General features: G+C 46.9%; 1 protein-coding gene across 1 annotated transcript in view; it reads left to right on the top strand.

Moving 5' to 3' along the window:
• The first annotated feature begins 3,533 nt into the window (after nucleotides 1–3,533).
• The window catches only part of GDPD5 (glycerophosphodiester phosphodiesterase domain containing 5), an 82,908-nt gene continuing 73,840 nt past the window's right edge, over nucleotides 3,534–12,601 (top strand). The window contains exon 1 of the mRNA XM_078390229.1: nucleotides 3,534–3,728. Within this exon, the coding sequence (XP_078246355.1) occupies nucleotides 3,612–3,728 (117 nt within the window). The 5' untranslated portion in view covers nucleotides 3,534–3,611. The remainder of the gene's footprint in view (nucleotides 3,729–12,601) is intronic.

Here is a 12,601-nt window from a genome sequence, read left to right as displayed (position 1 = left end):
TATCATTCAGCAAAATAACGTTGGGCTCTCTTGAGAGATGAAGCTCAGATGATCTGACGAGCGATGTTCTTTCTCCTCCTTGCTCCTTTTAAAAAATATTTAATTCTGGTACGTGTTGTTGGTTTTTTTTAAAACCGGTGCACATTGCAAAAAATGTGAATAATTCATTTTCCCTTGTCTCGCTGCCTGTTTTATTTCTGTACGTGTAATGCTCCACCAAGGGTGGCTTGAATCATTCATAAACTGCGTTCTCCTGGGGCTGAGCTGCAGATGCTGCGGGAGTTAAGAGGCCAGTCTTAGAAGGCGAAGCAGCTGCAAACGAAAAGGAAGTTTGAGCCCCTCGCTTTGGGGGGAAAAACACATGATCCGGGGTTTGTGTATGTGTGTGTGTGTGGAGTGGTAAGCATGGAGTGGAAAGATTTGATCAGCCTGCTTTGGGTTGCTTCGGGGTGGCTGAGCTTTGAAGTCCTGACATGATGCAGTATTTCCGGGTGAGATCTTGTTTGTGCCTAGTGGTTAGAGCCAGGGAGGGTGTCAGAGAAGTTCTCTTCTCCACTTCTGCTCTTAGACTGCTCATTCCTCTTGGTTTATTTTCTTTATTCTTCCTTTTTTTTTTTACACCAATCCTTTTCTCTGAGGTGTTCAAAGTTTTCCTTCTTCTCCAGGTTAGCCTCTCGAGTGCCCTCTGAGTTTGCTCCACTCCTGTTTTTGCCTGAGCAGGCTGGCCGCTGTGAAGGTGTGTGGCCTGCTTTCCACACTAAGGTGCGATGCTACTGGGTTAAAAGTGGCGGGTTCCCTTTGCCGTACGTTGGGTGAGAGACAAGCCATGGTTTTCCGTAGGAGGTGGGTCGGGGTCTGCTGGATGATGGAGAGCAGAGGAGGGAAGCTTGAGAGAACATACGCCCTCCCCTTTGAATTCTCCGGTCTTTTCCTGGCTGTTTGAGACGTGAAGATGTTTCCTGTGCTTTTGTTGGTTTGTACATTTAGAGGATGCAAAAGGGTCCTCTCGGGAGGTTGCTAAGCCACACGCTGGCATTTGCCGCTGGGGGGGGATGTGAATCTACCTGTCCAAAACGTGAATGCTGCCTCCTGCTCTCTCCCCGCCCCCAGGTCGATTACAAAAATCTTGTGCGTTCAAATCAATTCTGACTTATGGCAATCCTTTTCAGAGTTTTCCCAGTAGAGAGGACTCAGAGGTGGTTGGCCGTCCTCTTCCTCTGAGGGCATTTTGGGACTGTGCAGCTGGCCCAAGGTCACCCAGGCTGGCTCTTCTCCCAGAAGGCACAATGGGGAATCGAACTCCGAATGTTTGGACAGTTGACTCACTGAGCTATCTAGCCAGCCCCCAGGTAGAAGGGGACATGAAACAGGCAAACCCAACAGCGTTTCTCCCTCCCTTAGATGGGCTGCCATAAAGACTGCAACAGAATACTAATACGTACGAAGGGCTTTTGCATTTCAAAGCATTACCCTCGTACTCATTCTAATAATATAATTCGCTGTTTGATGGCTCTGGGGTTTTGCACAGATGCAGCTCTGCAGTTAATCACGGTACGTCTTTGTGACGGAGAGATGTCCCCTTTTTCAGAGAGCGTGCCATTGGTTTATGGAATCACCTCCTGGTGGTGCTGTTTGGGAATTCTGGGTGTTGTAGTCCCGTGCAAGGCGTTCTCCATGTTCTTTCCAGAGGTCTCTGCTACATGCATTCCCGAACACAGGCTTAGGGAGAAATGCCTTCTTTGGAGCCGAGGCTGCAAAGAAATATTATGGTTTTAAAGTGCCGTTTCCAGAATCCTGGAGGCAGCGTGACCGCTGGGGGATTCTGGGAGCTGTAGTCCAAGAAAGTAATCTTTGCAGTTTCTTGCTTGTGATACACAGACAAAATGGCGGCGTCAGATCCCAAAAGGACTTTAATAGACTTGACACATGTCTTATCAAATACTCTTTGCTTCCTAGAAGAACAGCTAACCCTTTCTTCTCAAGTCCTTGGTGTTCCTTATCACACCCAGAAAAGTGTTATTTTTCATCTGTTCTTCAGAGTACCTACTGCACATTTTCTTTTAATGCATGACCTCCCACCTCTGAGCTGAAGTGGGCTACTAGAGATGGGCATGAACCTCTGAACTGAGGTTCATGCTGGTTCGTACATGTGGCACCCCTCGTGCTGCGTGGCTGTTTTTCGTGGCCTTTGCGAATCACACTATGGGTAATCCGTGCCTACGCGGAGCCTTGTCGGAATATTCTAGAGCTTCTGCGGCAGCAAAGGAAAATAGATTAGCATAGACCCCTTCCCCCCCCCCCCCCGGTAGATGTACTTTGGCACCAATGCTCTCCCTTCAGTTAGGTCAACTCAAAGAACTACAATTACAGGTAGACCCTGATGTTGGGAAACTGTGAGGGCAAGAAGAGGAGAAGGGGACGACAGAGGACGAGATGGATGGACAGGGTCATCGAAGCGACCAACATGAATTTGGTACCAAACTCCGGGAGGCAGTGGAAGACGGGAGGGCCTGGCGTGCTCTGGTCCATGGGGTCACGAAGAGTCGGACACGACATAACGACTAAACAACAACAACCTGTCGTTTCCTTCTCCCGCCCTTCTTGGCTGGATCCCCCATTCATCAGCCGGTGTACACTCCTCACCTCCTTTTCTTCAGCTATTCAACCCCTCTCTCACAGGAGCATGGCCTTCCCAAAGTGTAAGCCACTTTGGATTTCTTTTAGCAGAGAAGTGGAGTATAAGTATTGAACTAAACAGCTTCCTTCATTGGTGGATCTCAGATCTCAGTACAAAAAGAGAGAGATTCTCTTAGATAGGGTATTAAGAAGACAGACCATGATGTGCCTGTGCAGGCAGATGTTCTCTGCTGAGTTCTTAGCATCACTTAATTTTGTCTTGTTTTGCTTTTTTAAGATAGCAGGAAATGGTCATGATCTTTGCATGAGAGTGGTTCGTGGTCAGAGCAGACAACAGTAGGGTGAAATAATGGACTGGATTTTGGATTTGGGGGATAGCTGAGCTGCGTAGAAAAATAGCAGGAATGGGCCAGCTTAGCTGGAAGGAGGCTCCACACACAGCCTTCAAAAATATCCTCTGTGTAACATCTCCATATGTTCCACGGTTTGCCCACCACTGCTAACGTCTGGACAATCAGGGGGGCTCCCTGTCTAAGGAGAACCTTCAGCAAGATGCCAGCCTGTGAGCTCCTTCTCCAAGATGGCCTCCATGGACCTTTGGTGGCCATTGGTGACAGGAGGTTGGCGGCTGCCATTTCAAAATGGCCTCCATCGTCGAGTGGCCTTTTGCCATGGTGTGAGAGACGGTATCACGAAAACGTGGGAATCAAGCAAGTGGGTTTGAGTTAATTTATATTTAAGAGTCCACATGTCAGGGTGTCAGTGTCCAACCGACAAAGAGCGCCTTGTCCCTTGTTAACGGCATACCATTGCAAAAAAAATGTCTTGGTCGTTACTATCCTCCCTTGAGTGGATGTTTTTCTGAAACCTGCCACATCCGTTCACTGTCTCAATTTGCTCGTTTCCTTTCTAGGGTGCTCTTCTGGAGGCCTGATGGGTTTCTCTTAGCTGGCTGGTGAGGCGCCCGGAAGAGCATGGTGAAGCACCAACCCCTCCAATACTACGAGCCACAGTTGTGTTTATCATGTCTGACGGGGATTTACGGTTGCCGCTGGAAACGGTACCAGCGGTCACATGATGACACCACCAAGGTGAGTGGCCAGGACCTTTGGGGTGGCTTGGCCACCATTTTGAAATGTTCCCGGCTGTGACCGCGCAGTCTTGAAACGTGAGAAGCCAAGATCTTTTTGGAGTTGATGGTACAAAATGCGGAATGCTTGGCCGATCAAATAGGACCACTCTTGTTCCTTGTGTGAACTGGGGTGGAGAAATATAGCATTCTTTGCCGACGGGGTGGATAAAAATCAATTATTTTTTTTAAAAAATCAAATGAATTTAAATCACAATTCGAATTTTAAAAATCAGGTTTTTAATCATCAAAATAAATCTGATTTTTAAAATGTAACCTATGGTTTCAATCAAATCCACCCTATTTTCAGAGCTGTTCCTGAGTACAGTGGTGCCTCACTTGACGACCTTAATTCGTTCCAGCGAAATCGCTGTAGAGCGAAAACGTCGTCAAGCGAAATAAAAAAGCCCATTGAAATGCATTGAAAACTGTTCAATGCGTTCCAATGGGCTGAATACCTGCTCGTCCAGCGAAGATCCTCCATACGGCGGCCATTTTCGGTGCCTGTAAAGCGAGGAATCCGTCCTAGAAAACAGCGGGGGGCATTTTGAGCAGCCGGTGGCCATTTTGAAAACCTGACGATCAGCTGTTTTGATCGTCGTAATGCGAAGAATTGGTTCCCGAAGCAGGAAACCGATCATCACAAAGCGAAAAAAAAAACCATTAAAAATTGTTTTGCGATCACAGAAACATTGTTGTGAAGCAGATTCATCGTTGTGCGAGGTAATTGTTAAGTGGGGCATGACTGTACTACAATCTGGTTGATATATAGAGATGGGGCACAAACTGGTTTGTCCCAATTTGTCCCAGGTTGTAAAGGCGGCAGCACAGATGCTGTTGCTCCCCTCCCGCTGCCTCCTCTGGCTCAATCATCCACTTGCCAGGCCCATCATCCTAGCTTCCTGCACCTCCTCAACTGATCTGCCAATCCCCGGCAGCAGCTCAAGCTTCTCTGCCCCGCCCCCTTGGCTGATCGCCCACTCAGACGAAAGGGCGGGGCAGAGAAATCTGTGCTCTTGCCTGTGATTGGGAGATTAGCCGAGGAGGTGGGAAAAAACAAGCAAGACGGGCCTGGGGAGTAGCTGATTGGCTGAGGAGGCAGGGGAGGAGAGCAGCAGCGCCTTGTGCTGCCATGTTGATGAACAAGGGCGATCTCAGATGAACCGGTTTGTGCCCATCTCTATTTATATGTAAGAACCGATTAAAAAACCTTTACAGTTCTGTTAGCATGGATCCCAACAGAACGGTAGAGTTCTTATGTCATGATTACAAAATAATTGTTATACTGTATTGTGTACTTACTATATGCCGAAAAGGGGATGATGGTCTAGAGGGGCGGGGCATAAATAAATAAATAAATAAATAAATAAATAAATAAATAAATAAATAAATAAATAAATAAATAAATAAATAAATAAATAAATAGAAAATGATGCCATTTTGGAATTCTTTGATGCAGAGGTTGTCAACCATTGGGCCCTGCAGTCCTTTTGGCTTGCAACTTCCATCATTTCTAACCAATAAAGACAATAATTAGGGAATATGGGAGGTACCAACCAAAAGGAGGAGGAGGATGATGACAACAATGTGGAAGGCACCAGATGTCTACCTACCTTTAACAGATTTTTTTAAAATGAAGTCATTGCGAAACGTTTACTACACGGTGAAAATGATGATGATCTCTTATCGTTTCTTTTAACTCCGGGTCGGAACAGAAGAAGAAGGTGGGGGGGAAAGGGTGACCTCTGTGCAGAATTATGTTTTGTTTATTTGCTTTTACATGACGAGAGGAGAGGACACCTACAAAACCCCCTATGGCTTGTGTCGTTAAGAGTGAGGATTCCAGACTCCTCTTTCTAATCCCAATTCACAAGAGTGCATGCCAAATGGGAATTTCCTGATCCAATTAATTTTTCAAGATATCAAAAAGGATGCAGTGCAGCTAGCCTCCCCCCTGCCCCTTTTGCACAGCTAGGCGGTTGATTGATCACCTATGCAAAAGGGGGGAGAGAGAGAGAGATTTGTGTAATAGCAGCCCATGCACCTGATCGTGGATTATTGCACCACGGAGGCTCCCTTTAAAGCTTTTTCCTGGAACAGGATCCTCATTTGCAAATCTGGGAAAGTGCATTGTGGTGGATGAGAACGACAGAGGGTAAATTTGACTCTTCTGTAGGGGTTGCGGTTTCGTTTCACAATTTTGTTGTGGTGCTCTTCTTTCGGGATGTTAAGTGTTTGCTTGTTTTAAAGCCAGCAAGAGATTCTTCTTGCTCACAAGGACCGGAAGCAATTCCTTAACACTCTCGATGGTGTTCCTGTACAGACAAGAACAATCTTTTGCACAAAACGTCCCCTTTCTTCTGCGGGTAACGGCACAGGTGTGTGCAGTTGCGTGAAGTGTGTGAAGAGCCCCGGGACCGGGAGGACAAATTCTTTGCTTAAGAATTTGAAGCCATGAATGGGTTATTTGCACCTTTCTTAATAATCAGCCAGATCTTTTGCGCCTCCTATGTATTTGCTTTGCTTCTCCAGTATTTTTTTTTTAAAGTTTGCTTTAGGGAGATCTGGATCTCTCCCCCCCATGACCTGGTACACCCAATTTTCTCCCTCCCTGCCCCCCTTTATTTGCATTTCCAAACACTTCTGGGACTATTATGCCCCATCGTGAACACCGAGGGGTTGAGGATTTGCACCCTCGTCCCCAGAGTCCACCAAAATGACCTTTCCTTGGTCTAAGCCCAGCACTCCATGAGCTAAAACCCAGCTGGCTGTCCTCGAACAGGGCAGTTGAATGGATGACTATGACCTGCCATTTGCTGTGTCTAATCTTGGCCTTAAGTTGCCGTTTTTTCACCCCCCTGCTTTACACCATCAGCTGGGAGGAAACGTCAGGAGCACCAAAAGGACCCATTTATGGCAGCCCAGTGTGAAACTCACAAATGCCCGTTTCGCTCCAAATGGTCAGGATCCGTTCCAGGCTCACATCTTTTTACAGCCTTGGCTTCGAAGGTTGATATCCATCACCTCCCCTCGATGTGCTGGCTGGCGTGCTCGTATTTCATTTCGCTGGGTAACAGCGGGGACTTTTTTCTCCCACGGCCCTTGAGTTGCCTCTTTTGTGCATCCTGCGGCCTTCAAAGGTAACCGGAGACGACTAAACCCAGCAGAGAGTCAGGGAACGGGCCGCATTTTGAAAAGCCGTCTTACTGGCTCTAGGCTTTCCTGGACTTCTTCCGAGGGTCAAATAGGTTTTAGAGGCTTTCGAATCGTACAAAAACCTGTCAGACCTGTCTCACCACAGGCCCCATGAGAATGGCTGCCGCTGTCTTTCAGCTTTGATGGGGTGCTGGGGAGATTTGTCGACAGCTTTGTTTGACTGAGTGCCTTGACTCTAAAAGTAGTATTGATGGGGGTTAGTAAAATAGGAGGGGGGCATTTTTCTTGTCAGGGGGTCCCAGTTCCAACATGGGAAGGATCTTGTGAGGTTAATGGCTGCTGTGGGCAGGACTGCCGGTGAAGTGGGGTGGCCTCAGTGCAAGGAAAGCTAGTCCGGGCCAGTTTGGACATCTCCCCACCATCCGTGTAAAGCGTGTATCAACCGGAGGAAGCCCTGGTCTAGAGCCTTCCTAGCTAAAAAACCCACAACCACAAACCCAGTTGTGTCGTCTTCTATTAGGGATGGGAGATATGAGTAGAAAGGGCTGATGGGCCTGGTGGAGGCGCCCCATCGTGGTAGCCTCCACCCCGTGGCCGGTCCTTTTTCCTGTCTCCGTGGTAACAGGAATGGACCCAAAGATGGCCTGCCTTTGAGCTTTGCTTAGGGGCTGAATCACACAAGTTACCAAAATGGAACCAAAGGCCTACTAAAAGCAGGTCTAAAGGCGGTTCTTTCTTTCAAAGTTAGTGTCCGCGTGAAGCTTTTGAATCAAAGGCAGATGTTCCTCCAAATGTTCCTCTTTTTAGAGGTTGCTGCTGCCTTTCGCTGAGAAGATTCCCCTGAAGGAAGATGCTATGGGTCCTGAAATGGTGTGTGTATGTGTGTGTGATTTATTCCTTTAAAACAGTACAATATTGCTGGAGCTATAATGGGTGTTAAGAGAATAAACTGAATTCTGTTATTGCATGTGCCTTTTTTAAAAAAAGAATTGGCACGCATCCACCCCTCTGCTCCTTTGCTGCCCTTCTGTGCCTCGGCAACAGGTTTTGTAGGCAGTCAATTAGGCTTTGATCGCATCCTAAGCAGAAAAACCTTCTTGTGCTCCTTGTGAATCAGTATGTGTGGGTTTTTCAGCCTTCATGTCGAATCCCAGTAATATGCGTTTTTCCATCGGGAGCCGGAAGGGAAGTGACTTTGAAGATGGCCTTGTTTTAAGGGAGCTGTTAGCGGAGCTCCTGAACAAGGGTGAATCACTGCTTTGAGTCTGAAGAGGGCGATTCTCCCCCCCCCCATTAGAAGCTGGACAAAATATTTTACCCAGCGATCGGCTGCTAATTGCAGAGCTTTGTGAAAATCAGACGTTGGAACAAAATAGTCGTGTGTTTCTCCACAGGTGAACCAGCGAGAAAGAATTGTGCTTCCTTTTGTAACTGAAATATTTTGGCAAATCTATCCAGGGTGTCTGTCAAAGAGCAGTGGTAAATTCAGAACGGCGAATGCCGACGGTTCCCCAAAAGAACCACATCCCATCTAAGAAGAGTCCAGAAATAGCAGGCAACTGGATTTGACATTGTTGACCAACGAGGGTCAGGTGTTTTGTAAAGTTAACGGCTCCTCGTTGCCATTCAAGACCTGCATCGCAGTAGGGGTAGCTTGTAATTGTTCCGGGGAACGTCCGAGATACGAAAAAGATTGCAACTAAACTCACAAGGTGAGGTTGAAGGATGATGTCCAAGATCTTGCTACTTAGAAGGTCCCAGGGCTTCAGCCCTGTGAGCCCTGCTTCCGCTACATCACTGTCACAGTTGGTCGTGACTACATGCCCTATGATGTGTGTTGATGTACTTTGTTGACCTTCTTCAAATCCCACTACATGTTCTGATTTGATGGATGTACTTTGTTGATCCAGACAGTGGTCTTAACATGTTATTCACTTATTTATTAGATTTGTATACCGACCATCTAACTAGTGGTCACTCTGGGCAGTTTACAAATCAAATGAGATGAAGACAACATGTTGTTGTTTAGTCGTTAAGTCATGTCCGACTCTTCGTGACCCCCATGGAAGAGAGCACGCCAAGCCCTCCTGTCTTCCACTGCCTCCCGGAGTTGGGTCAAATTCATATTGGTCACTTCAGTGACCCTGTCCAGCCAGCTCATCCTCTGTCGTCCCCTTCTCCTCTTGCCTTCACACTTTCCCAACATCAGGGTCTTTTCAAGGGAGTCTTCTCTTCTCATGAGATGGCCAAAGGATTGGAGCCTCAGCTTCAGGATCTGTCCTTCCAGTGAGCACTCGGGGTTGATTTCCTTCAAAACGAATAGGTTTGATCTCCTTCCAGTCCAGGGGACTCTCAAGAGCCTCCTCCAGCACCACAATTCAAAAGCATCATTTTTTTCGGCGCTCAGCCTTCTTTATGGTCCAGCTCTCGCTTCCATACATTGCTACTGGAAAAACCATAGCTTTGACTATGCGAACCTTTGTCAGCAAGATGATGTCTCTGCTTTTTAAGATGCTGCTGAGGTTTGTCATTGCTTTCCTCCCAAGAAGCAGGTGTCTTTTAATTTTGTGGCTGCTGTCTCCATCGGCAGTGATCATGCAGCCCAACGTAGTTAAATTGCCTTTGCTGGTGGTGTAGCGCAGGGAAGGTTCGTTTCCAGAGATGTGAAAGCCACCATATGGTTATCCATTTGTCTTGGGAGGGTTGGACCTACTTCTGGGCCCTCAGCCTCAAATATTTTTTAAAAAATATTTAATTGTTTCTTTTTAATTGGAAAAAAACATACCCCACCTGGCCTCTATCCTGTTTCCCCAAAAATAAGACCTAACCTGAAAATAAGCCCTTGTAGAATTTTTCAGGATGCTCGTCATAGAAGCCGTACCCCAAAAATAAGCCCCAGTTCAGTGAAACTTAGCCCTCCACCCTTGTGCAGCCACCAGAAGAAGATGACATTGACTGTGTTTGAATCAATGTAGATTGTTGTACATGGTAAAAAATAAAACATCCCCTGAAAATAAGCCCTAATGCGTTTTCTGGAGCAGAGATTAATATGAGAACTTTTCTGAGCTTCATGGGAATCAATGACGCTTTCCCTGCCCTCACTTGGAGACCAAGACCAAGATCATCCACATATTTCCAATCACCATGTATGGGTGTGAAAGCTGGACAGTCAAAAAAAAGCTGGCAGGAAAATGGTTGGTTGGTTTGAAATGTGGTGCTGGAGGAGAGCTTTCTGGATACCCTCGACAGCCAAAAAGGTAAACAAGTGGGGGGTCCTAGATCAAATCAAGCCTGAACTTGCTCTGGAGGCAAAAACGTTGAAACCGAGGCTGTCCTCCTTTGGGCACCTCCTGAGAAGGCAGGATTCTCTGGAAAAGACAATCAGGTTGGGAAAGTGGAAGGCAGCAGGAGAAGAGGAAGAATGAACGTGAGATGGACTGACTCCCTCAAGGAAACCACGGGCTTATGTTTATAGGAGCTGAGCACTGCAGGTGAGATTTTGAGGAGAGGGCTCCTTGGTACGGTTGCCGTAAGTCAGGGGTGACTTCAGGGCACGTAACTACAACAAGAAGTGGGAAACGGTTTGTAAAGCTGGGAAAGGGAACTCTTTTGGAGAAGAGCTCTTTGTAGCCTCTTCTCCCCACCCCCTCCAGCTTTCACAGCCAGTGCAAAAAAGCAGTTTTTCCAAGCATCGGCTGGCCATGATCGTCACAAGCACAGTATGCCTTCACAAGTCGCTCGGGCTTGTGAAAGATGATTCGGCCAGCTCAGCAGAGAGCCCGTCTCACTTTTGAAGAGCAGGTGCGCGGCTGTCTTGCTCTTATAGCAATCCTACGACGTGTCTTCCACTTCTCCCCGGCAGTCAAGTCACTTTGCCAAGATGTGTGAACATGGTCCCGCAGGGTGTGTTGCTGTTTCGCACCATCCAACGGCGTGCCAACGCTGCGACTCTATCTCGGCCGGTCTTTGCCGCGCACGATGAACTTAGACATAGTACGCTGTGATAGGCATCATCCTCTGAGCGACATCCATGGGTTGGGGATGATGGGTGTTGTATTCATACTCATGTGCATGTTCAGGAGGGGGGGGTCCTTTGGCCCTTGGCTGCAAAAGCATCTTTGGGATCAACCGCGCATGTCCATTTGCAGCTGGAAAAGAAAATATATTTCTCTGCTTATAATTCTGTTCATTACTCAGAGGGATAGAGAAGGCGCATGAATATTTACTTCCTGATTATGAGCCAGCTTATTTACCACCTCAAAACATCGCATTGTTCTTCGCTAGAACAATACCTGCCACAGGCAGTCACGTGTAGAGGAAAATTCCTGCAGGATGACAACTGAAGTGCTTGTTCTGCTTTGTCCTGCGTGCTGGATTTGCAAAAGCAAATCCATCCTAAAATAGTGTTGCATTTCAAGGAGGTATATTTAAGGGGGACTGCCTTCTCTTAGTTTTATGAGCCTGTTGTAAGGTTGTATTATGTACAGGAAAAACACATTTCCTGCCAATAATTATAGGGGTCCAGATAACGGAGGGCAGGAGAGGGGGAACTGTTTGATGGAGGTGGGGGCTTGCCCTCGATCTGGTGCCCTCTGTAACAACAATAACAACAATAACAACAATAACAACAATAACAACAACAATAACAGCATCTAACACTCATTTAAATGATACAAGTCCAATTTAGAAAACACAACGGAATATAATTTTTGAACAAGTAAAAATATGAAAAGCTGCCGTTTATAAACACTTAAATAGACATGACCTCAGATGAGTTAGAAAACAAAAATTGAATACAGCATCCCATAATAACATTTAGAGTGCCATCAGGTGGCTTGCAGAGGCACCTATCCGATCTCGCCAGAAAGAATTGCTTTTCAGGGAGCGATCTCCCTTAAAGTGGCTGTTACGTCTGTCGGGGAATCATCCTAACCCATCCTCAAAAGTAGACGTCCTGCAGCTGGACCAGAAAGGTCCACCACCTTGGGCGCAGGATCCGTCCGTCCTGGGGTTGCCGGGCAATAAATCTCACCGGGCAGCTCCAGAAGCAGTTCAGATTTCAGTCTCTTTTGCCATGTGGCCACACTCTTATTCATCCCCATCAGTTGAAAGCAGGCCTAAAAAGGACGGCATTTACCTTTGCTCTTAACACCTGTCTCACTTCTCATGTGGGAAGCGTCCAAGGCAGGTGTCCCCCTTGATTCCACCTTGGAATCAAGGCCGTCCAAACAAACTCTTGGGTGCTGATCTTACCTGTTTGGACATTTACTAGACGAGTAAGGCACTACACATTTAGAAGGTCTGATATTTTTCCCCATGTCATTTGATTGACAGGGTTTGGAGTAGAGTGAACAGTACGTTACCACTCTAGAGGGTAGAGTGATGGACTAGGACTCAGGAGACCAGGATTCGAATCTCCGCTCAGCCATGGAGACTCACTGAATGTGGCGTGCGTGGAACGGCTAAGAAACATCACACTTACCTTAGAAGGCCTTTTATGTTTGCTATCAAACTGTTCTTCCTTGAAGGCATGCAAAACGCATATAATTGTTTTGCTTTTTTTTTAAAACAACCCTTCACTTCTAAGTCCCTCCGGCATGGGAATCAATGTGCAGCATCACTATTTAAAAGCAATTTCTTGCGTGCTACCATTATGATCCTCCCCACCACCACCCCTGC

Source organism: Pogona vitticeps, chromosome 3, assembly GCF_051106095.1.
Source record: "Pogona vitticeps strain Pit_001003342236 chromosome 3, PviZW2.1, whole genome shotgun sequence".
Lineage (NCBI taxonomy): Eukaryota > Metazoa > Chordata > Lepidosauria > Squamata > Agamidae > Pogona > Pogona vitticeps.
The sequence above is the reverse complement of the archived record's forward strand: the minus strand, read 5'-3'. Positions and strand labels throughout refer to the sequence as shown.